Genomic DNA, 24,773 nt, shown 5'->3' on the forward strand with positions numbered 1-24,773 from the left:
TTTATGGGCGGTGGGGTTAGAGCTAAGTGTCTGTGTATCTTTCTACTCTGCCATCTTGGCTCCCCCCCCCCCCAACATTTCTCTATTGTATTGGAAAAAATTTGGGAGTAGCTGTTGCCTTTGAGCATTTAGCATAGGTGTTTTTAGCATTCCTAAACTTTATTTAAATTTTTGGTTCAGTCTTCAAGTTTGGTTTTCATTATTTTCATTTTAGCTAATTTAATAATAAACTTCATTAGAAATGTAGCTATGATTTAGATTTATTTGTAGTTTTATTCTGATTTGCTGCACAACAAAAGTTTTATTCTCAGGGATTCTGGTACCATAAGTACCCAAAGCAATTACAGAAATGGAGGCAGTTTTGAGAAGGAACAAGTACTTCCTCACCAGCCCCCAAAGTCATAGGAAAGTAGAAGGGAGTCCATAGAAGCATTCACTAGCTCTGGAGAATGATCCCAAATAGAATTTTTCTGGGTAAAGAATACTTAGTCCCTCTCATCCCCAGAATTTTCTCCACCTGAAAATGTGGAAACATGTTCTGCCCCTCCTTGTCCAGTCTACTATTTATCAGGAACAGACTCTTGAGTTCCAAATCCCATCAAAAACTCCTCTGCCGGAGATTTTCTGTGAAAAATTGAATGGGAAGGTGGATGGCCAGATATTTATCCAGAACTAACTGTTCTTTCCCTGTTATAATTTGCAGCCACAGAGCAGCCTAACTCATGACTGCAACAATCTAGTTTTCTCTGCTTCTTGATTTCCCTCTTTTCAAAGGACCCCTTCTCTCAGAGCAGTCACTACTCTCCATGCCACCTGCTGTGGTCTACCTAAGGTAACCCTTTTATTTTAAGTCATTGAACATGCCTCCATGAATCAACATGACAATTTTACTCTCTTCTGAATCCGTTCTTTTTTCTTCTCTGCCTAGTGGGCACCAAGTTCTTACCATACCTCTAACCTAATAAGCAAGAGGACAGTTTCCCCAGTGGGGAGGTAGTGTGGTATACAGTGCTTGGTTTTTCTGAAGGCCTGGGTTCAAATTCTGACTCTGTGTGACCTTATGACTTCCCCTCTCTCAGTTTCTTCATCTGTAAAATGCAGGAGTTGGACTAGATAGTCTTTAGAAAGTTCCCTCATGGCTTTTAGGCAGTGATCTGGGACCCTTTCTGCTCTCAGTCTGTGATTATGTGATCTTTCGATACAAAATAGCCTACTAGAGATCCACATTGATCCTTTAATTGTTCTCTGTTCCAGCTTTCTCATTTTGAGTGCCTCCTGAGTGCTGAGGAAAATAGAGAGTTAAATGAAAGTTTCTCTGTCCTCAAAAAATCCTTAGATTTCTCATAATAAGCACATATACCCACCGATGTACACTGTAGTTGCAAAATGCTTTCAGTAGAGTTGGTGTGACTAAATGCTAATATACAGGGAAGAATAAAAGTCGTATTGTATGTGTGTGGGATTTCAAATCCAAAGCACAACAGGGATATTCAAGCTGCAATTTCCAGACCCTTGGAGGAGTATGATGGTTCTGGTATTATGTAAAACTGCAGATAAGCAAGGAACTCAGTTTGGAAGCTTACGGGACAAATTCCATTTCAGATTCCAACGTACAGTGAAGATCTAGCACCAAAAAATTGCCATTCCCTGACAGATGACCTGCTTATTTGAAAAAATATTTGACAATCAAACATGTAGTGTGGCATAAGAGAGTAGCCTGTTGTTTTGAATTTATGGTAATGGGACTAGATACTATCTTAATTCAAGGAACTGTAACAGCAAACCAAAAAAAATGTGGTCCAGGATATCATGTAGGATGTGTACTTTGGCTTTTGAAGAATTTATAATGGAGCAACATTTCCATTTGAACTCTTGTTACCTGCAGCTATTTTATTTGAAGTGCAATAAGGACTGCCTTTAGGTAGGCATTTTGGCTTCCTGATGTCATTTCACGTCAGGTTAAAAGCTTAGAGCTATCTTTGAGAGCATCCTACATGTGATAGCCTCTGCTTTCTGCTCACAATTTACTTAGCTGTTCTTGCTACTGCCTTCACCACTGCTTTCTACCATTATGGAGCCTGGAGGTGAGAAAGAAGCTGCTTAGAAGACACAGGGGCAAAGAACAGTTTCAAAGAAAGATCCCAGGATATGTAGAAAAGGTTCAGTCTGCTGGGGGAAGCATTGCTGTGGGCTGTTAGAAAATTCCTGGTATTCAGTGCCAAAAGCACAAGGTTTTGATTCTGATGTGTGAAACAAAGCATGCTTTTTAAAAGGTCTCTAATGGATGAAATGAAATTTTTTTTTGTACATTCTGTGTTATTTGTTAACCCAGCTTCCAGACAAATGGCGATAAAATGTTCTTAGGTTGTAATTTAGTGACAGATGCAACTAAATAAGTGAGTTATCAAGTGGAATTGTCCCAGCACTTTTCAGAAAATAAACCAGTTCTCAGTGTCCTATCAACACAATATGAATTATTTGCCTGATTCAGAAATAGGATAAACAGTAGAGCTAAAGGAGCCCATTTAGTTGACCTAATCACTCAGTACTGAGACCAAGAATTGGACTCTCTTTCTTGTTGCTATTTCAGACTGATGGAGCTTCAGCAATGCTGATTATGTCAGAAGAAAAAGCTTTGGCCTTGGGCTATAAACCAAAAGCATACTTAAGGTAAAATGAAATGTTAAACTGAGCCATCACCATTTCCATTTTTTATTATTGGAACTAACACAGTGTCTTTCTGCCTAGGGATTTTGTGTATGTGTCTCAAGATCCAAAAGATCAGCTTTTACTGGGGTAAGTAGCAATATCACCTTTGGATTTAGTTAGGAATGTTTAACATGGCCAGATTTTAAGTTCAAGAAATGACCTATTTAGATTGATTGTATAATAACTGTAATCATAATCCCATAATCCCATTATCCCTGATTCTTTCTCCTCTCAGTCACCACTCTAGTGCACATCCTGATCACCTCACCTGGCCTAATGCAGTAGCCTCCTGATTGGTCTCCTTGTTTCCAGTCTTCCCCTTGTCTAATCCCCTCTCCACATTGCTACCAAATAGATACTTCCAGACTATAGATCTGCTGTGTCAACCTCCACCCCCTTCACCCCTCCCCCCCAGTTAAAGAAACTTCAGTCTCTCCCCATTACCTCTAGAATCAAATACAAACTTCTTTAAATAGCATCTAAACCTCTTTACAACCTGGTTCCAAACTACCTACATCATCCCTATTCATGCACTCTGTAGTCTGAAGGCCAGACTGAACTTTTTACTGCATCTCACATGTGACACTCCCTTTCCTGTCTCTCTGCTTTTGTATATGTTGTCCCATGCCTGAAATGAATTTCCTCTCACCTTTGCCTGTTAGACTCCCTAGTGCTCTTTAAAGTTTAATACACAGTTCACCTTGTACATGAGGCGTTTTCTGGTACCCTTCCTTTTAGAAGCTTATTGTTTGCCTTTCCCCCAAATTGCCTTGTATTTATCTCAGGCACATGTGTGTGTGTGTGTGTGTGTGTGTGTGTGTGTGTGTGTGTGTGTGTGTGTGTGTGACAGACACAGAGATACACATGTCCTCACTTGGTGAAATATGAGCCTTTTGAGGACAGTAGTGTCTTTTTCATTTTTCTCTTTGTATCTTTAGCACCTACCACACAGTGTTTGGCACATAGGTCATATATAGGTGTTTATAGTAAGTGCCTGTTTGTTGATTTATTGATTGAATAATAATTTCATGCATATGCTTTGGGTGTGTAGGGTTGCAGATCTGTTCTGCCCTGATGATGCCAGTTGTAAGGTGGCAGACTATCTGAGGGATGGTCCCACCTCTCAGAGAATACTGATACTGAAGAAAGAGGGGCAGTCCACACCAGCATAGAAATAGGTTTCATTGGGAGGACCTTACTCACAAAACTGGTTGTGGGTGGCCAGAGGGCAGTGTGAGGGATCCCCCCCACCTTTGGGCCAGGCCAGATATTATATAGAAACTGAACTAAGAAGCCATAGTGGGAGGATGGTCATGTGCAAGTTTTCCCATGGGCTAGAGTTGCTTTTTACTATTTACATTGACCATGATACTAGAGATCCCATTCTTATACTCTTGCCCCCACTGTATAGGGTGGGAAGATCAGAGTAGTTTGGTTTTGTGGTTTTATCAATGTATAGGGATTCCCTCCTTGTGGGGAACTCTCCTTTACCAGTGAAGATTGGTGACTTGTCTATAATCTCTAGTTTTAGAGACAAACCTGGGGCACTGAGAGGTTAAGCTGTTTGCCCAGGGTCATACAGTTAGGATGTACCCATGGCCCTCTCTATATGTGCATAGCACTTGATAATTTGCACTGCTTTTTCACTTATATTATCATCTTCTTTGATCCTTGTGAGGTAGGTTGGGAGCTTTAATTTTCATTTGATAGATGAAGCAACTGAAGTTCAGGGAAGATAAATAGGGGACTTAGCCTAAGGCTCAATAATGGACCCAAGGCTAGAATCCATATTTTTCTGTAGAAACAAAGTTATAAATGGTAGCTAGATTACCCAGCAAGCACACAGGGGCTTTCAATTTATAAGGCAGATAAAGTGCTTGACATTTCCAATGAAATATTATTATAATTTATTAAACAAAACAGAAGTAATTGAAGTGAATAATTAAACAAATCAGAAATTCAATATAAGTTATAAAGAATTTTTCTATATATTTTCAAGGGTGGTGCTTGAGGGAAAACAAGCCTAATGATATGATGAGGAGACTCAGCTGGAGACAAGTAAACTCTTGAAGGAGATGTTGGAGTATTCTTTAAGTTCTGTATCTCGTTTAATTTTTAAATATATAGCTTGTCTTTATTGACCCTTTTCTGAGTCTGAATAGCCATGGCTTACATGACTTGGGTCTCTAAAGCAAAACAGACCAAGGTAAAGGAAATACCCTTCCTGGGAGCCCAGGCAAACGTAGAAAGTGAAGGAGGAGGAACGGGTCTAAAGAAATGTAGATAGACCCAGGAGAAACTTGTCCTGAGTTGGAGTTAACTGACCCAGGAAAGAAGAAGGAGAGCATCTGGGTGTGGCAAAGAGAAGGCCAACCCCCAAGGCAGGAAGGCCCTGGTTTGTGGCTCACCTCTACCACATGCTCCTAGGGACATCAGGGGCAGTGCTTTCTGACTGGGCGGTGCAGCAAAGGGGCACATGCACGTTGGGAAAGAAAGTGCTTCACTGGGAGCTCCCTACATCAGTTGCAGTTTTTAAAAAAAGGAGAGTAAGAAGCAGTGGGAAGAAACAGCAAGGATAGTTTTGCCCACATAAGACATCAAATAGCCAATGACAGCCTGGTTGTTTGGGTGGTTCAGGGTAGAGGTGAATTAGAGGAGGTAGGGAGCCTGGTATGTGGCCTCCACAACCATTGGATGGTAGGGGACCTTCTTAAACTGAATGTTTGTACCATCCTGACTATAAAATACAGTTTGAGGTTAATATGTGATAAATTGTCTTCCCAGAGCAGTGAGAAGCGCAGTAGTGGAAGTACTCATAGATTTTTTCCCCTTGCACCTTCAGGATTCTGATTGGCTCAGGTATTGTAGTGGGGTACAGAGAAGGGGATGGATAGGAATACAATGCCTAATGGAGGTCTTGCTAGGACATTTGAGAGGATGTTATGTGAAATAGATTCTGACCATCATGGATTTCTGATCACTCAGGTAATAGCTGACCAAAGTTGATTTTTTTAAATTGATCTGCAAGAATTTATCAAGTGATAGCCATGAACAACTGTACTGAATACACACATGCATATAATAAAAATATATAAAACAAACAATGATGGGGAGTGGAGCACTAACAGTTAGAGGAGAACAGACTTCCTATAGGATATGGCATTTAAGCTAAGCTTTGAAGAGAACTAGGAGTCCCAGGAGGTAAGAGCAAAGAAGAAGAGCAACCCAAGTATAGGGAACAGCCTGGGCTAAGACATGGAGGCAGGAGAAGACTGTTTTATACAAGGAAAAGCAAGAAACTCAGTTACATGAGGAGGATTTATTGTGTAATCAGCTGGAAAAACATGATCATAGAGATAGGCCTGGAATGATTTTAGAGGCCATACCTTCTCATTTTATGGATGAGGACACTGAGGCACCGAAAGGCGAAAGGACATGCCCATTTTTATAAAGCTAGTACATATCTCAGGCTGGAGTTGAACCCAGGTCGTCCTGATTGAGTCCAGTGCCTTCCCGCTACACTAACCTGCCTTCCAAGTGGAGGTGTTGAGACTTTATCATTTTCTTTTCAGGCCAGCATACGCTACTCCTAAAGTGCTAGAAAAAGCAGGCTTAACATTGAAAGATATTGATGTTTTTGAATTCCATGAAGCTTTCTCGGTAAGTCTTTTTAAAGAAATATGACTATATAAAAATTCCAGAAGTGCTAGCATAATTTTCCCTCCCATGTTTTTGCTTTTAAAAAGGGAAGAGGAGATGGAATTAGATGAACCTAGGGATCGTGATTCATCTTTGGCTTAGAATGAAAAAAGATTTAAACATTGGCTTTATGCCAGCGTGTGTCAGAGACACCTAGAATGATTTGCAAAGTGACTGAAAGCAAAAATAATAAACTTGTTTGCTCTCTGAGGCTACTGACCCACTGTATTGAAAAAAATTCAGGCAAATGCTCCACAGGATGGTGAAAAGCACTTTGGTTTCGAATACTTCTTAGAACCTTTCACAGGAGCTAAAATGTTTTCCCCAGAAAAAAAATCAGCATCATTATCTTTAAAGTCGCTTAAACTCATACCTGAAACAATGTTTTGGCCACATTTTGGTTTTAGTAAGATACTTGACGTTAAAAAAAATTATTTTCCTTCCTAGGGTCAGATTTTGGCTAACCTGAAAGCAATGGATTCAGATTGGTTTGCACAAAACTACATGGGTAGGAAATCCAAGGTAAGTTTTGAAATGAAACGTGTTTGAATTTCTAATGCATGTGAACATTGGAGCTGAATTATATGCAAACACATGTTCAAAGAGAAATTTTCTATTAATTTAAATATATTTCTCTGAGGCTGTATCGTAGTTATACTAACTTTCAAATTCTTCAGCAAATACAAAAAGTCAAATTTGTCACATTGCGGTTACTCTGTTTTTACTGATGAAAGGTATTTGACCGCTGCCAGTCACCCTGGGGGGTTTTTGCTTTGCAATAATAGGATCATACATAAATCTAGAGTTAGAACTGTACCTTAGAAGTCATCTAATCCAATCTCCTCACTTACAGAGGAGGAAACTGATACCCAGAGAAGCTAAGAGACATAGGTAGATAGTTAGTGATAGACCAGATTCAAACTCTAGTTCTGTGAGTCTAAGGTCAGCTCTCTTTCTATCACACTAATATGATTGACAAATGTTTAGTGCTTCAGAGCCCCGTGTATTTGATTAATCCTGGGTTTTCCTATTGCTACAAGCCTGGCAAGCTTTCCCTAAGTCTACCTAATGTTATGTTTGTCCTTTTGTTTCTATGGGCAATAGGTTGGTGCACCTCCTTTGGAGAAATTTAACACCTGGGGTGGATCCCTGTCTCTTGGACATCCCTTTGGTGCCACTGGTTGTCGTCTGGTTATGGCAGCTGCTAACAGGTTAAGGAAAGACGGTGGTCAATATGGATTAGTGGCTGCCTGTGCAGCAGGAGGACAGGTAAGTTACACCAATAGCACAGGCTCCTCCTAATATTCATTTCCTTATATCAGAAAGGAACTGAAAACAGCACCTTCTGAGAATGTTAAGTATCATGGGACATGTCCTCTTTTTAGTTTTGGCCATTTTGGAAGGCTTTGTTCTCTCTAAATGGTATTTAGGCAACTGGAGGTTAGAAGAAGCCCTTTTTGTCTTCTCTTTCCTCATAAAATTCATCCTGATCTTATTAGCTATTTCTAAGAAAGGTACCTTGTCCATAAAACTGCTTCAGAAGGTGTAGTGTTTTTCTAGAGAATTGAACTGCATTTTAATTGCCCAACTAGAGAATTAATTTGCCTTTGACTAATTTATTATTGTTTAAATGCAGAGAAAATTGTTTTGTTCTGATATAGTTCCCACCCTGTTTTACTGAGTCACTGCAGAGATGGCCTGGCTAGGACCTTATTGTGGTAATGGAACTAAAAAGAAAGGCTACCTGGACTCCGTGTTTCCTTACTGGCCTGAGAAGATCTTGTTATGTTTTTTTCACTTACAGTAACCTTCCCTGGATAGCGAACTACATTTTTAAAGACTTTAAATTGTTGGATACCCTGTCCTTTGCCTCTAAAAAAATTTCTGTGTGAGGTTGATAACAGATTTTTGGTAATTAATAGTCAGCAAATGGCTGTTCCTTGTGAATGGTGCATTAAACTAAGGAAGTAAAATTTATTAAAACATTTAATGTATGTTCCTAATGATTCTGAAAGGGGAAATTGCTGATATACCACGAAGTTGGGAACAAAATTATTGAAAAGGTCTTTAAACCTGTATAATTTCACATTAAAAATCAACTGATATTTATACATAAGACTTAAGGACTTGCAAAATACTTTTCTTACAACAGGCCATTTGAGGTAGGTAGCAGAAATATCATCCCCCTTCTGCAGATGAGGAAACTGAGTCCCAGAAAGGCTAAACATCTTGCCCAAGATCACAAAGGTGCTAAGTGGCAAATGGGAGCTTAGAGCCCGGTCAGCCAGCTCTGCATCTGGGGTTTTTCTACTGTATTTTACCCTTCTTTTCAAAACAGTGATAGTAATAGTCACCCTGCATTTTTCAGCATTGGTGCTGACCAAAGGAAATTACGGGTATAGAACAACAGTTCTTTGTAACCACCTAATGTATGTTTAGAGCTGTCAGACAATATAAGAAGTCACTTAATTTCTGCCTAGCTCAGTTTCCTCAACTGTAAATTGAGGACAATAATAGCACCTACCTTGCAAGGTTGTTGTGTGAAGCACATGAAATAATATTTGTAAAGTGCTTAGCACAGTGCCTAGCACATAGTAGGTACTATATAAAAATGCTACCTATTTATTAATAATGCATGATTATTGATAATATAAATGACAATAACAGTAATGACAATTATTACTATTACCTGACAACACTTCTTTCTTCTTTTCAGGGCCATGCTATGATTGTGGAAGCTTACCCCAAGTAAGGAGACTAGAGAGTCTCGAAGGATCTATGGGAGTCCTATGCTAGGCAGTGTCATTTCAGTGCCCTAATACAAAGTCATCTATCCTTGTATGCTTCCCTTAGGAAAGCAGAATTTACAGCCTTTCGTTAAATATTTCCTCATTAAGCCTCATGAGTGCTCTGAGCTATTCAGTTATCATGGCTTGTAACTCTTTCAAGGATTTCTTAACAATATAATGCTTCCAAAGAGGTCTTTTTCTTTTTAAAATTCTTTTGGTCAGTTTCATTACAAACTAAATGAGTCATTGTAATTTTGGGGAATGGATAACTAAGAGTTGAGATCATCTGTGTTACCTTCTCAAAATTTACTCATTCAGAATTTTATTTTGTTAATAACATACAGGTAAATATCGTTTCATTCTAAATAAAATACAAACCAAGTGCCTAATCTAATTTAATAATGAAAGGATGATGCAAAGTCTAAACTACACTGAGAAACATCAGTAAATGTTTAGATATGGAAATATCATTCCTATTTGCCCACCTTAATAAACTGAAGAAGTATTAGAGATTGGATGCTTTTTTACAGGGTCTGTGTTGGAGTGTGGTTTGGTAGTTCTTGCTAAGTATCATCATGGCTCTAGTTAAATCATAGGCTAATTATAGGTTCATTTAAATCAATCATAAGAATCAGAGGGGTATACACCAATGGTTTCTTCTGAGTAGTTTGCTTATGGATTTCTAGCCCAAAGTAAAATAATTTCGTGCTTTAGAACAGAGGTGTATTGGACGAATATTTAATGAAATGTTGGAAAACTCTGAACTTAGCCCAGTATACCTTAGATCCTCTGGCCTCTTTTTTTTTAAATTCACTAAAGAAAATGTGCTTTGAGAAAGGAAACTGCCCTGCTGCTGTTTATTTTGTCTTGTAAGATTCCAGCGGTTTGCAATCAAGATTATCCACAAGGTAGGCTGGACAGAATGGGTCAGGCCAACCACATCCTTTACCCTATGGCCTTGTCAGCATGCTTCTTTCTACATGAGATTTTAAAGTTGAAAAGCATTCTATAAATAGAATAAAAATATAAAAGGAGCAGAAATTGCCATTTTCACTAGGGCATATATCTTCTTCAAAAGTTAGCTTTTATAGAATTTTAAAGTTAAAAATAACTTTAAATCCAAGTCCATCAGCTCTCTGTGTTTATGTAGGAATGTAACAGATGTGTTCCTGGCAGATGTTTGGCTTCCATCTCTGTGGTGACCTCAGGTTAGGGAATTTTTTTTTCCACAAAGTAAAGTTCTGCTGCTTAACACCTTTAATTATAGCTTTCTTGCACAACTGGGTATTTGGAATAGTACTTTTATTTATTCTAAACTTGCTTCACTCTGGGTTCAAAGGTGGCCCCTGATTTATCACTTAATCATTTGACAGGTTAATATTCATGTTCCACATGATTTTATGAACTTCAGTTCTGTCTCCTTCTTATTAGTCATTTTTCCAAACTAAAGAATCCTAATCATTTTGATCAGTCCTTATATATCAGTCTGTGGATCATCTTGCCCATTTTATTGGCTTCTCCCCAGATGTTTCACATCTGAGGTGTGGCACTTTACAGTGACATCTAGATGCTTTTTCTTGGGCAGTAAGACTTAGCTCCAAGCTTCTCAGTCTATAACCTTTGTTCATTTAGGGGTCTGAGCCTGGAGCATTATGCTTTAACATGTCCTGTCTCTCCTGTTTAGCTACTCACATGACTATGGCCAAGTCATTTGCCTTTTGGACCTTCAGTTTCCTTGTATGTGAAATGAGAGGGCTGAACTAGATGCCCTCGGAGGCTCCTTCCAATTCTAAGTCTATGCTCCTGAATCATGTCATCTCCCAGTGGACCAGGCAAATGTGAGACCAAGCACCAGGTGAATTCTTAGTCTGTAGCAGCAGAGGGAGTTAGTTCCCCACACCAATGAAACCCTACATCTGGACAAAAACCAAAATGTTCATGGTAGGAAGGGAAGAAGGTCTGAGAGGAGATGAAAGAAGAAAACTTCTGGAGATGGAAATTAAAAAAAAATTCTGAAGTGAGCCATTTTTAGGGAAAAAAGAGAATTTAAATAGATCATCTCTCCAGTGTTTACAGCAAAATGCCAAGTGTTCCAAATTAACTTTTTATAACCAAGGATCAACTTCTTCCAAAAATTTTTAAGAGAGTATCCATAGTATGGTAGAAATTCTCCCTAAGTAAAAATGTCAAACTCTCATATTCTAAAGCCTCAGATAGTAACTTTCATCATCATGTATAACTGTTATGTGTAACTGTGTTAAATAAATAGATTAAGCTTGCTTGTGGTACTCAACACATATGCATTCATTGGGCTGCTGCTGTACTGAAAATATTCAAATATTCAATTTGACCAATGAGGGAATCCTAATCAGGCATTTTCCCTGATTGTCCATGATGTCTAACACTGGGAGTTCACTTAGCCTTTTTGCCCACCCTTTTTCCCAACTTCTTTGAGCAAAGTTTGAACTGTGTGAACAGATGCTTAAAGTACAGTGTTTGAAATGACCAATCAAGTACTGCCACAGCCTTCAGAATGACTATAAAAACTTAATTCTGAATGACCTTGTGGAACACTCAGCCAGAGACAGTGGTGTGCTGAGCCAGCTCCAGCCAGCTTGCCATCGAGTGTTAAATTTTCAGTGTTAGCATTTGTACTTTAAAACTCGGAAAATGCTATAAAATCAGGGTTTGATTCATTGTTCTGTTGGTTGTCTAGACTTAAGTGATGGAAAAAATATCAGTAATACAGATTAAACTTAAAACTGTGTTTTGGGCACATAATGTTTCTGGAGAGCTAGTTGTTAAACATCTACCAACACATTCCTGGCCCAGAGATCTTTGGACTTAAGATACTACTTAAATTGACTTCATCTGCAGAAACCAGACTGGAGTCTAAGGCAGCAGGGCTGAAGTCCCAGCTGAAGACGGCCTAGAAGATAATTAACTTCAGATATGAATGCACCCACCCTACAGAACCATGCAAATAGTGTTAGTTAATTTCATTGCTGTAGGTCAGTGGCTGTCAAACTGAAATAGAAATGTGGGCCATTGAGCTGTACGTAAACATCCCAGCTGACCACATGTTGACCTAGAAAACCACATATTAATATTATCTATGTTCTATTGTACTTTTATTTAATTTGTTAAATATTTCTCAGTTACATTTTAACCTTGTTCAAGTTGCTGGCTACATGTTTGACATCTCTGCTGTAACTGCTATATAGGAGCAGTAAATGGTTTTTCAATTTCAGGTGATTAGTATCTTTACTTGGCTCTAGCTTTTCAAGTCTCCTCCTCCCCGTAAATGTTTTTGGAATTCATAGAGCTAGTCTCATTATTTACAGTATCAGAAACTTATATGGTAAATTAACAAATGAAGGTAATAACTTGTTTCCAGTTTCTTAAAATTTCCTCCTAGTTTTTTTTAAGACCTCTAAAATAATTTTCAATACCCTTTTTTATTAATCATTTAAATTGTGAAACTGAAAGTGAGTAAAAGCCCTGTTGTAAAAGCCAGGTACCTTTTATCTATTGGGCTACATGATAGAAGATTTATAAAATGAGCCAAGTAGAAAATAGTGGTTTTGCTGAAAAAGTTTGCACTGATTACATGTAATTATTGGAGAAAAAGAATGGGAGTATATATATCCAGACATACACAATATAATTCTATTATTTGCCTGTTATTTCCAAACTGTGACTTCAGAGTGGTTGGGCTGACTGTTAGGACTACATGGATGACTAGATTGTCAATAAGACAGACAGGAACAGAGGGTGTGTAAGAGGTACCCTTCATTTGCAAGATGTTCTAAATTCATGTGCAGATATTTCAGGGGGCCCCATTTCTGGGACTTTAAGCAAATCATTAAAAGTTCTAAATAAATTTCCCTGGGGAAAAAAAGTTTCCTCTAATAATAAAACCCCTCATTTATATGAAAGGGCAAGATTATTCTGGATTATATCCTGCCTTGCCCCTTTCCACATATCTCATTCTACAAAATGCTTCTTCCAGAACTTGTAACGCACACTTCTGCATTTCATGTATTATGGCTCCCTTATATCTGAGAATCCATGAAGACTTAAAAAAAAATCATGTCAGTTCTTAGGGAAGAATGTTGCATATAGTGTCAGAGAAAGTCACTGTATCCCATGTTTTCCCTTGAGTCTTTTCCTTTGTTACAAGAGAAAGAGTCCCTGTAGGGACCCTGTAACTTAAGAGAGGACCTCAGTGTCCACTACCTTGTCTTACCAGATGATCTTCAGAATCTTCTTAAGACAATTATAATACTATCCTTTTTATCCATTGGGATACATGATGGAGGACAAATAAAAATTGTGACTTTGCTGGAAAGATTTGCACTAGTCACATTTTTTTTTTTTTGGTGGGGGGAGAAGAATTGGATTGTATATACCCAGTCATACACAACATGAATCCATCTGCTGGCTTCAAACTGTAGAGGGATGGGGCAGTAAGGAAGGAGGTCATTGATTGATGTAAAAACAAAATCTATCAATAAAACTTTTTTTAAAAAAGAAAGTTATGCCAGTCCAACATCAGGATCCAACTTTCTCTTGTCCTTTTTCAAAGTTTTCCATAATTTCACACTTAATGCTCTAAAACAGTCACTCTTCATACCACCTACAGATTATAAGCAGTCCTTTTAAATAATTTCTTGAATTGGTTCCTGTTCTTCAATTTGCATATATTTAATACATGAAACATCTGAAAAGCTTCAGTTTTTAAAAAACAGATCTAAAGGCAAGTTTTAAAGTTGCTGATTTCATTTTTTTGGAATGGCAAAAGGACAGTATGTCAACTCTTGCCACATGTACCAGCAGTGTGTGTGAGAACAGAATCTTCATCAAGCCAGATCTCTTCAAAACTGGAATAGACCAAAAAAAAAAAAAAATTCAGCTCACTAGCTATTTTTGGTGAAAAGAATGAAGCCATTTTGCTAATAATTTACAAATATCATATCTAAATAGTTGCATCAGCTAAAATAGGCAATAGCAGCTTAAATGTTTTTGGACTTTGTGGTCTGTTCCTGTGAGCTTTATGACTGGAAAGATCTGTTTACTAAGGCTTTAGCTATATCAATCCATGAAATTCTGATACAAGCTGGAAAGCTTCTGAGGGTGGCTAATTGTAATGGCAGCTTTCCTGAAGGCTTCATTCATTCTTCCCACTTGCAGAAGCTGAGGATAAGACCAAGACCAAAATTAGAATTTGGTTCCTGCAAACCTTAGTTCAAATGCCATGTCTTACAGGTAGCCAGCCTGATTCCCCAGGAATTAGTGCCCAGAACCTTTTTAAACTACATTGTCATGTATTTAATTTTCTATGTATACCTCATTTCCCATCCCACCTTGAGAACGTGGTCTCAAGGTTAGTTTTTGTGTAACACAAATACGAATCTAATAAATGCTTGTTGATAGCTCAGCTCTGGGGAAAGTGAACCTCACTCCTCTCCTCAAGAGGTGGACTAAGCTTATGGAATAACATATGTTCTGTCAAACACTGTTGCTGAACTGGGTGGGTTTTTTTCCTTCTGTTTTATTTGTTTTCAGTTGTGTCCGACTGTGACCCCATTTGAGATTTTCTTGGCAAAGATGTTAGAGAGGTTTGCCAGTTCCTTCTCCAGCTCATTTTAGAGATGAGGAAACTGAGGCCAAAAGGGTTAAGTGATTTGCCCAGGGACTCCTAGCTAGTAAGTGTCTGAGGCCAGATTTGAGCTCAGGAAGATGAGTTCCTGGGTTCAGGTTTACCCTGATACAGACTGACTCTGTGGCTAGACAGCTACTTGGTAGGAGTTTCTTCATCCAGAGTTCCTTATACAATGAAAGGACAGGTCTAAAAACTGAGATTAATTTTCTGTTTTTATGTTATTTTTTATTTCTGACTATATCCCTCCTACTTTCCCTTGATCAGTGAGCTATCCCTTTTAACAAAGATTAAAAAAGAAGGGGCAGCTAGGTGGCACAGTGAATAGACAGCTGGGCTTAGAATCAGGAAGACTCATTTTCCTGCATTCAGACCTGGCCTCAGACACTTACGAAGGGTGTATGACCCTGGGCAAGTCACTTAACCCTGTTTGCCTCAGTTTCCTCATCTGTAACATAAACTGGAGAATGAAATGGCAAACCTCTCTAACATCTTTGCCAAGAAAACCCCAAATGGAGTCATGGAGAGTCAAACATGACTAAAAAAACTGAACAACAAAAAAGGTGATTTTGCTTAGGGCCTCAAAGGATAATTTATGGAAGCAATGATGGTTTTGTAACATGAAGAAAGATTTTTAGAGGGAATTCATGTCCTAGCCAAATGATCCCATTGTTTTCTCCCAAGACCAGAACTGAAGGTGCTCTAGAATCACCATCAGCCAGATGCTGTGACTGGCCCGGTCACTTCTTTGTAAAGCTGTTCACCCAGGGAAAGCCTATATTTTCTGCATAAGATTTTCTTGCCCCTCAGGTGTGAACACTGGCACGGCTCCTGAAGAGGGCCCCCTTTGTTCAAGCTGTTCCTGAATCACCTTTTTAAGGCCGTTGTCTCGTGTGGTCCCCAAGAATGTCCTCTGTTCTTCATTTGCTGCACTCCAAGTCGCTCATGCCATTTGTGGCCTGCTGTGGAGCAAAGGAAGCCAGTTTCTGAGAGAGGTTTGCTAGTTATCTGTCCCCATACACAGAATGAGTCTGTGTGCCTACACTCTTTTTCTTTTGCTGCAGAGGCTTAGAGCACTGTTGTCAAACACATCCAGAGTAATTGACATCTTTTCTAGCTCTGTAGTTGGCAAAGCCCTGTCCACACCTATACACCTTTGTGTGAAGCATGACTGGGGGCCCAGAAGTGATGTCAAACAGAGCCATAATCAGGAATCCAAATGTTCTGAATCTCTAATCTTCCCATTATTCTTTGGATGATAAAGGGAATCCTAGGCACTTAAGATTTAAAAAAGGAAGTTGAAGAGATTTGATTTTTTGGGGTTGGTATCAATACTCTCTTTCTCATACAGATCACAATCCTGTGTCATAGTGATATTTTCATAAGTTGTGACCAAAAGCACCAACCACCTGGTGGTCAGCCTTCTGTGGATGATTCTCCTCACCCTTAGGATGATTCTTACCTGAAGTCTTTCCACATTTAGTCCGACCTACTAGAGTTGGCTCAGGCTCTGTCCCTCCAGGAAGCATCAAAGTGGTACTTAATAGGGTTAAAGCTTGGGCTAGTGATTTCTCTGGTATAGGGAACTCTCAGATGAGGAACTCATTACTCCACACAGGTTGGCACCTTCTCTGCCTCTTCCAGAGTTTCCCAGGGCACTGGGCTCACTCAGCCACTGTGCGTCAGACTTGAATCCAGGTTCCTGGCTTTGAGGCTAGCTGACTCTCCACTAAGCCACACTGCTGTTTTCTTCTTTTTGGGTGCAATCAGGGTTAAGTGACTTGTCTAGGATCACACAGCTAGTAAGTGTCTGATGCCAGATTTGAATTTGGGTCCTCGACTTAAGGGTCAATGTACACTGCTTCTTTATATGTGTTAAATAAAGCAATCATATCAAAAGAAGTATCTTAAGCCTAGCCCATAGAATTAGAACTCAGGCCCTAATTCTACCTCCTGACTTGTCTATGGACTGTCTCTGCTGGGGAGGGAATGCTGCCAACTCACCAGGGAGACAGTGGAGACAGCAGGAATACAGCAGAAATGTTTGAGCAATGCTTCGTGTACCTGCAAAGGAAATAAAGCACATGCTAGTAGGACTGGCATGTCCTTATGGCCAAGAGTCAGGTCGAGAAGGGTGGGCAAGCACTCTCACCTTCTTATCCATAAGACAGCCAAAGAATAGAATGAAGATCCCCTGAGAGGAGAGACAAGGGAAAAAGCATTGGTGAGGACCCTCCTCTTAGGAAGCGGGGATGAAGGCAAGATTTGCTCAGTGAGCAAAAACTACACTTTTTACTCCTCTTGCCACTGTGATTAAAAAGCCTGATATTTTGTCTTTCCCTGGTTATCCTGCCATATACCTAACCTTTGTCCCATCTGCTTGAATCAAATCCTAAGACTCTTCCACTGGAATATTTGTCTACGAAATTACCGGCGACTTCATAGTTTTTTATTTTGAATATTGTCATACTCCTGTACTTTCTTCAGTACTTTATTAAGAGATCCACGGGTGTGGATCTCCAGTAATGCAGATGATAACCCCTTCACACCTTAGTGTCATGAGTTGCTGTAACCAAAATAATTCAAAACCGGGTGTCCAACTTTGAACTGATTTGGCTAAGCTCATTTTCAGATGACAGTCTGTCTGCTGAAATGTAATGGAAGACTTTCCAGATTGAGCTCTGCCATTGAGCCCAGATGCTTATTACTTACTTGATCTAGAGCAAATCACTTTAAAATGAGGGGGCTGGTCTAGGTAACCTGAGGCCCCTTACAGCTTTAGCTCTGTGAACCTATGATTCACCCCACAACGAGTCACTGAAGTAGATCTTTGGTGAAGGTATATTTATGTGGGGCATAGCAAAAGAATTTGAAGTACTGACAATTTTAGGGTGTCCAGAAATTGTCTTCTTTGGTATCTGGAACTATGTAAGTGCTCAAGTAAATGTTAATACAAATGCTCATCATTATCTCATTTACCCTTCCCTCAACATCCCTGGGGAAAGGGTATTATTCTTGTTCTTTTGTAGATGGGGAAAGTGATTCAAAAGAGGGAAGGAACCAGCCTTGACTACAATAATCTGGGAATAGAGTCCAGTTTTAATGGGTCCCAGAGTTGTAACTCTGCCCTTATAGCAAGCTCCCTAGAGAGCACTGCCTCAGGGGCAGTCATGTCAGTAGAACCTCAGAACTTGGAATTCCTGGGGAATCTTACCAGGTAGGGGAAAGTAGGGAAGAAGGAAAGAAAGGTCAAATTGAGGCTAGGAAGCTGATTAATGCCAAGTAATGGGCCATGGGAAAATAGTTGCTATTAACTAGTTAAGCATCACTTTGCCAGGTGGTCATGGGTGACAAGAATAATCAGGACTTTGTCACCTACCTGGGAGGTATTCAGAACTGTGAACAGGTAGTGAGAGAACTTGTTGCCTCTGTCCTTCAAAATGGCTAAGCCCAGCACCCAAGTCAGACCGAAGATGGGCATAAGGATGAACAGTGCCTTGATCACACCTAGAAGAGCCTGCTGCTTCTCAATCTGGGGCCCCTCAGACAATGAGGGCCTGAGCAGTTTCACCACAGCCATCGCCAGCACCAGCCCGTTCACCCCTACAATGACTAACACTGGCCCCACAAAAGTATAGATTGCTCCACCCTTCCCATCCAACCAGCATGTGTCCTCCCGCACATATTTTCCCTGAGGGAGGTACACGCCCAATGTTGTACCCGCGAACCCCAGTGGGCATAGGTAGCCCAAGACAAACATGATGGGCAGTACATAGCGTTTAGACAGTTGGTGAAAGACGAAGAGGAGCTGATGCCCTAGCACCAGGGCTTGGGCTAGCATCCAGAAGAAAGCAGCTAAATAGAAAAAATGGCAAAGGAAGGTAACAGGCAGGCAAAATGAGCTGTTGGGGCCTAAGGACAATAGTGATGTACCAAGAAAGGAGGTATCAGCAGCAAGCAGGCAGAGTACCACATTGAGTAAGGCCACATGTCGAAAGTAAGATATCTTATTCCGGACCACAGCCCTCCATACAATTCTGTATACTCCCAGACATAACAGCAGTGCCAATATTGAGGCCCCCAAACCCACATGGGTCAGCAATGTCAAAGTCCAGTTGTCTGGGACAGAATGGGGGGACATAAGGATGGAAAAGGAGGTTAAGTGCAAGCAGATACACTGAGTGGTGCTGCTGGTGTCACCCATTCTAGTCTCACAGCCCTCCTTTGACCAGGCACCTGCACCCTGGAAGAGGTTGTGGTCCCAGAAAACACAAGTGGGAATACCCTCTGTACCCCCAAAATCCATAATGATCTCCACCTTGGTTACAGTCTGATTATCATCTTTGATGGAGCTGGAGAGAACCAAGCCAGGAGGGGCATAGAGTAAGTCCCTTAACCCTTGCCCATAGTTCATGGGTAGGATATGGCCCAATTTATTCAGTACCATGCTGGTGATACTGACATGGCCAGTCTTCCAAGCCAATTCAGCCAGTGCATGGCGGGAGATTTTTGCTCTGAGAGGGGGATGAGTGGAGAAGGAGACACTGTAGTCCTCTGGTGTCATAGGTTCAAGAAGCTCAGTCTGTAGTTGCACATTGGGCAAGGTGAGATAGAAGGGGTGATCATTGGGATGCAGGCTTTGACCCAGGCTCTCCACAGCCTGCAGGATTGCTGAACTCACCGAGGGCACCTGGGCCTGGGCTGGGGCCCAAATAGAATTGGGATCCAACTCCAAGAGGTCATTTGTGGCCTTCAGAAAATCCTGCAGCCATTCAACACAAAAATTAGCCCCAATTGGAGAGAGCCCATGAACTCAGCCAGGAGTATATAACTTTGCTTGCATCCCCCTCCCCAGAGAAAATCAAAAGTAGAGAAAGCAAGGGCAGATGTGTGAAAGAGGAAGTCAGCTATCCAGCAAACTAAACAAGGCACTTACTGACATACTCTGGCTATTGAGTCGACTTTCAAGTTCTATCTACAGGCTAAACAACCTATTTACTTGACATCCCTTGTGTCACCTTCAAAGGGTCTCTCTTGTGCTCCCTCTCCCCTGACATAGCCTAGGGTTGTGGAATCAATAATTATGCATGGAAGTCAGTGGTGTGAGTCAACATTGGCATGAATATGCACAAATTGGGAGAAGAGTGTCTATATATACATTTGTGTGTTCTTATGTATTATATGTTTCATAGATTCTGTCTACTTTTGTACCATGTATGCATGTGCCATGAATATGCATGATCAGCCAGACAATTCCTGAGATGCACATATATCCCTGTCTTTTAAATGGGGATCTATGTATATCCATTTGACCCTGGTATGATTACAATTGTACATGCATGTATGCTAGCATGTGTGAGTAAATTTGAACATCTGTGTTTATGTGTTTGTTAGGGTTCATGTTCATGTCTCTGTATATGGAAATGAATACCTAGGTATCTTTGTTTCTGTGTACATGTGGCAGAGACCTCAGCTCTCCTAGCTTTCAACCAACTCTACCTCTCCAGAACATCATGTCCCCATCACAAGCTCAGAGGCAGGTATGTTGCAAGGAATGGACAGGCCAGAAGACAAACATGGATTACTAGAAAGAACTAGTATCCACAAGTCCAAGGGCTTGCCGAAGAGGGCAGAAATTCCTAGAAGGAGGCCAAAAAAAGACTAGTCCTATAGCGTTTCTCCCAGGCTGCCTACTCCCTTGGTGCTGTGACTCCTGAGACTGTGCTCACCTCCAAGGTCTTGCAGTTAAGTTCTATCCTGGCCCTGGTCACCACCTGGGCCAAGATCTTCACAGTATCCAGAAGTGCTAATAAGTCAGAGGGAGAACTCACAGCTGCTACGTGCTTCCGCAACTGTGTCATGAGCTGAGGCACCTTCCTCTTTGGCTCACCTTGGCCTGCCAACAACAGCTGTATCAGAAAGAAGAAAAGGGACATCAGGGGAAAGGAGAGAAAGCACTGGGCAAGAGCCTTGACATAAAGGCTCTGAAAACAAGCTTTCTAAGTCCTATGCCTCTCTCCCTGCACAGTTGCACACCTCCTGACTCATGAGGTGAATTTAGCTTAGGACATAAGTTCTGCAGCATTAAAAGTGCTTCAAAAGCATCACCTGGGCTCTGTGAAACATGGCCACTAGCTTCACATCAGTGCAGCTGCTGTTGATGGGTCCCCAGACGCCTTTGGCCCCACAGTGCCTCTCAATCATTCCTATCCTGTTCATAGGACATGGGATCTGGGCCACGTATCCAGCTTTAGTGACATTCCAGTCACCACCCAAAGAATCCTGGGGACAAGTAGTATCTTGATCTGAAGGGATAAACACAACACATTCAATGGTTTTACAGAAGCTCTTTCTTCTTCTTGGTGGAGAAATTTCCTACAATTGGGTCTAAGTCTGAAACCTATCCACTTGAGCAGGGAGTATCTTTGAGTGATTCTAAATTTGTCTCTGCTCTACGATAGAGCAGAGACTTAGATCTATCTGGGGATAAGGAAGACCTAGAATCCTTCCAAGCAGAGGTTGTCATTCATCAGGCACTAGGTACGCTGCACAGATCCTAGACAAGACTGCCTACGCTGAATTATGGTGATGAAGATAGGGACCAGTGAGAGTCTGGGCAAGATCTTCCTACCCCGGATAATGGAGATGGAGATAGGGATGCTCACAGGGTCCAGTCCAGGGCTCTGCACCTTACAAGTGTACTTGGTATCATTCTCAGGACAGCTTGGCACAATGAGAGTGAGACACTGTGTCCCAGGGGTCCTGGACAAGAGTGCTGGAGAGTAGGAAGAGAAAGGAACTCTGTTACTAGAATTTGGGCAATTGGCATGAATGCCAATTGCCCCAGGACCTGGGTAGAATCATAAGCTTAGAGATAGAAGAGGCCATCTAGTCTGATCGTCTCATTTTACTGATGAGGAAAATTTATCTGATGGAAGTCCAATGTCACAGAGCTAATAAACATGAGAAGTAGGAACGAAACCCAGGTCTTCCTAGATCCAAGTCTAGTGATCTCTTCTCCCATTAGGCCATGGCATCTCCTTATGTATGTGTGAAGTACGCTAAGGGTATGTGTACATAAGGGGGAAAGCTGATGCACCACTGATGGAGATGTGAATTGATACAATCATTCTGGAAAACAGTTTGGAATTAAGTGAGAAAAGTCGGATACTTTGACCCAACAAGTGCATCACTGGACATGTACACCCACGGAAGTCAATGATTAAAAAAAAAGTCAATGATTTAAAAAAAATATCAACGAAAATATTCATAGCAGGACTTTTTGTAGTAGCAAACAAAAAACGTAAACAATGAAAAAATGTAAACAAATGTAAATGTAAAAAACAAATGTTAACCAAGTTTCTATCATTTGGGGGATGATTGAGCAAACCATGATATAAAAATATGACGAAATAGTATTGTGTAATAAGAAGCAATGAAGATAGGGAATTTCAATTGATAGAGAAATATGAGAAGTCTTGTATGGACTGCTAAGAAGAGACAGAAGAACAATGTGTGTAAGTATGTGGATATCTGTATATGTATGTATATACACATGTATAGGAGTATGGATGTGTGTGTATATATATACATGTATGTAGGTATATGGATTTATGTATATGTATGTGTGTACACACACACACACACACAATGGTCAAAATAGTGGAAATGAGAAGGATGTAAAAAAACACTTAAACTTGGGATAAATGCAATGAGTGATATTGAATCCGGAGGGCAGATGATCATGGATATCAAAAGTATCTGATATGGAGACACACAGCTGTATTGGTCTATCTTGCTTGGTTCATTTTCTTTGTTACAAGGGAAGATATTTAATCTAATTTTCAAGGAATCCTCATAAAGTCCCTCCATCTTAGTAAGGAAAAGCCAGTTAACACTTGTCATCAGGGTCACAAAAGATGAAAGGGGCCAGTAAAATTTCAAGATTCTTCTCCCCATCTCCCATCAGTATGCTCAAACGAAGCACAACTAACAATTCATTTTTATAGAGCACCATATATAGAAATAGAATGAGAGTGACAGATGGGACTATATCCTCCCCAACCCTACCCCCCACAGTCCCTCACACCTGTGGTATTAGGTAGGTATTGAGGGCTCCAGGAAGCAGCGTAGCTCAGATTTATGCTGGGGAAGCAGCATCTCAACTGGAAGCCAGAAAAGGCATTGCAGGAAACAGAGAGCTCCCTTGGGTGTCGAAGTACGTCATTGGCCTGCAGGGGCACTTTCACCAGCTGGTGCAGTTCCCATGAGAAACCCCGGGACACAAAACGGCATGCATACCTGCCTGTGGGCACACATACTGGTCTGTGGGCACACACTGACTCTCCCAGGCTTCCCTCAATTACTTCTGGCCTTGCCAGTCTGTAGCACAAACCCTGGTAGCTTAGAACTCCTCCCTCCCACTCCCCCACCCCTTTACCCCATTCTCCTACTGTGGGGTCCTAGTGCTGTCCCAGAAGATGGAAACTTGAACTGGAGAAAGGATGATGAAATGCATCTGTTGTTGTTCAGTCATTTTTTTTTCAGTTGTGTCCCGCTCTTCATGACCCTATTTGGGGTTTTCTTGGAAGAGATACTGGAGTGGTTTACCATTTCCTTCTCCAGCTTATTTCACAGATGAAGAAACTGAGGCAAACAGGGTTAAGTGACTTGCCCAAGGTCACATAGCTAGTAAGTAAGCTAGAAAGTTCAGATTTGAACTCAGGAAATTGAGACTTCCTGACTCCAGGACCAGGTACTCTATCCACAACACTGCCTAGCTGCCCCAGTTGGTTTGGCTTAACTTTGTTACAAGGAAGAATTCATAGGGCAGGGAAATAAGTATGATGGAGAGAGGGGCATAAATGGGGATCATTTGTTCAAGTATAATAAGACATTATAGAATCTAACACAATACATAGTAGATATTAGTTATATAATGATTATTTTTTTTTTAAAGAAGAAACTTTAACAAGAAAGAATTATAGGATTATAAAATTGAAGACTAAGTGGACCTTTAGAGGGCTTTCCCTTTCCATAAACAGGAAGCTGATGAGGAGATCTAGCATCTTTTGTTACTGTTATTATTTGGTTGTCTCAGTCAGGTCTGAATTTTTATGACCTCATTTTGAGGTTTTGTTAGGAAGGATACTGGAGTAGTTTGCCATTTCCTTCTCCAGCTCATTTTACAGATGAGGAAACTGAAGTAAACAGGATTGAGTGACTTGCCCAGGGTCACACCGCTGGTAAGTGTCTGAGACTGGACTTGAACTGAGGAAAATGAATCCTGATTCCAAGCCCAGTGCTCTATCCACTGTTCCACCTAGTTGCTCTTTTAATATTTTTAGGATGTTAATAATAATCGTTTACATTTACAAAGCACTTAAAACTCGCAAAGTATTTTGTATAGGGTACTCATTTCATCAACAAAACCCTACGGAGGACAATGCAAAAATTGTGTTACCCATTTCACAGGAGAAACTAAGGCTCAGAGATTAAATGATTTGCCCAAAGTAATAGAGTGGTAGATCTAAGATTAAGATCATAAGGTCATTGATTCAGAGCTAGAAGGGATCCTAGAGGTCATCTAGTCTACTATCAGCCCTACCCACTTCCCACTGCATTTTATTGATGAGGAAATAGCTCCAGGATACATAAAGCAAATTGCCAAAGTAAACAGGTAAGAAGTGGCAGAGACACGATTCATACCTAGGCCTTCTGACTCCAGCTCCAGTAGACCTTCCACCTGTATCACGTGGCTCCTTACCATAGGATTTAGAGCTGGAAGGAATCTCAGAGATCATCTCATCCCAAACCCTGATTTTACAGATGAGGAAGTGAAGTAACTTGTTCAAGGTCACATTGCTAGCAAATAATAGGGCTGAGATTTTCCCTTTGGGTTCTAGGTCCAGGGT

At 40.6% G+C, this 24,773-nt stretch overlaps 2 protein-coding genes across 5 annotated transcripts in view; one reads left to right on the forward strand and one right to left on the reverse strand.

Annotated features, from left to right (window-relative positions):
- Positions 1–9,707, forward strand: part of HADHB (hydroxyacyl-CoA dehydrogenase trifunctional multienzyme complex subunit beta) — a 40,417-nt gene extending 30,710 nt beyond the window's left edge. For all 3 annotated transcript variants that reach the window (XM_072633934.1, XM_072633935.1, XM_072633936.1), the window contains exons 11-16: positions 2,591–2,670; positions 2,749–2,796; positions 6,282–6,369; positions 6,856–6,930; positions 7,513–7,677; positions 9,125–9,707. In XM_072633934.1, coding sequence (XP_072490035.1) covers positions 2,591–2,670; positions 2,749–2,796; positions 6,282–6,369; positions 6,856–6,930; positions 7,513–7,677; positions 9,125–9,160 — 492 coding nt within the window. In that variant the 3' untranslated portion in view covers positions 9,161–9,707. The remainder of the gene's footprint in view (positions 1–2,590; positions 2,671–2,748; positions 2,797–6,281; positions 6,370–6,855; positions 6,931–7,512; positions 7,678–9,124) is intronic.
- Positions 9,708–13,967: 4,260 nt separating this feature from the next.
- The window catches only part of ADGRF3 (adhesion G protein-coupled receptor F3), a 28,095-nt gene continuing 17,289 nt past the window's right edge, over positions 13,968–24,773 (reverse strand). Inside the window, exons 6-14 of one of the 2 annotated variants that reach the window (XM_072633929.1) lie at positions 22,949–23,164; positions 21,491–21,634; positions 20,968–21,164; positions 20,589–20,768; positions 18,239–19,621; positions 17,012–17,053; positions 16,864–16,923; positions 15,731–15,821; positions 13,968–14,080 (exon numbers count right to left, since the gene is read on the reverse strand). In XM_072633929.1, the coding sequence (XP_072490030.1) occupies positions 15,780–15,821; positions 16,864–16,923; positions 17,012–17,053; positions 18,239–19,621; positions 20,589–20,768; positions 20,968–21,164; positions 21,491–21,634; positions 22,949–23,164 (2,264 nt within the window). In that variant the 3' untranslated portion in view covers positions 13,968–14,080; positions 15,731–15,779. Of the gene's footprint in view, positions 14,081–15,730; positions 15,822–16,863; positions 16,924–17,011; positions 17,054–18,112; positions 19,622–20,588; positions 20,769–20,967; positions 21,165–21,490; positions 21,635–22,948; positions 23,165–24,773 lie in introns of those variants that run through there. The other variant, XM_072633928.1, reaches the window with a different exon arrangement.

The sequence above is a fragment of the Notamacropus eugenii genome, chromosome 1, assembly GCF_028372415.1.
Source record: "Notamacropus eugenii isolate mMacEug1 chromosome 1, mMacEug1.pri_v2, whole genome shotgun sequence".
Classification (NCBI taxonomy): domain Eukaryota; kingdom Metazoa; phylum Chordata; class Mammalia; order Diprotodontia; family Macropodidae; genus Notamacropus; species Notamacropus eugenii.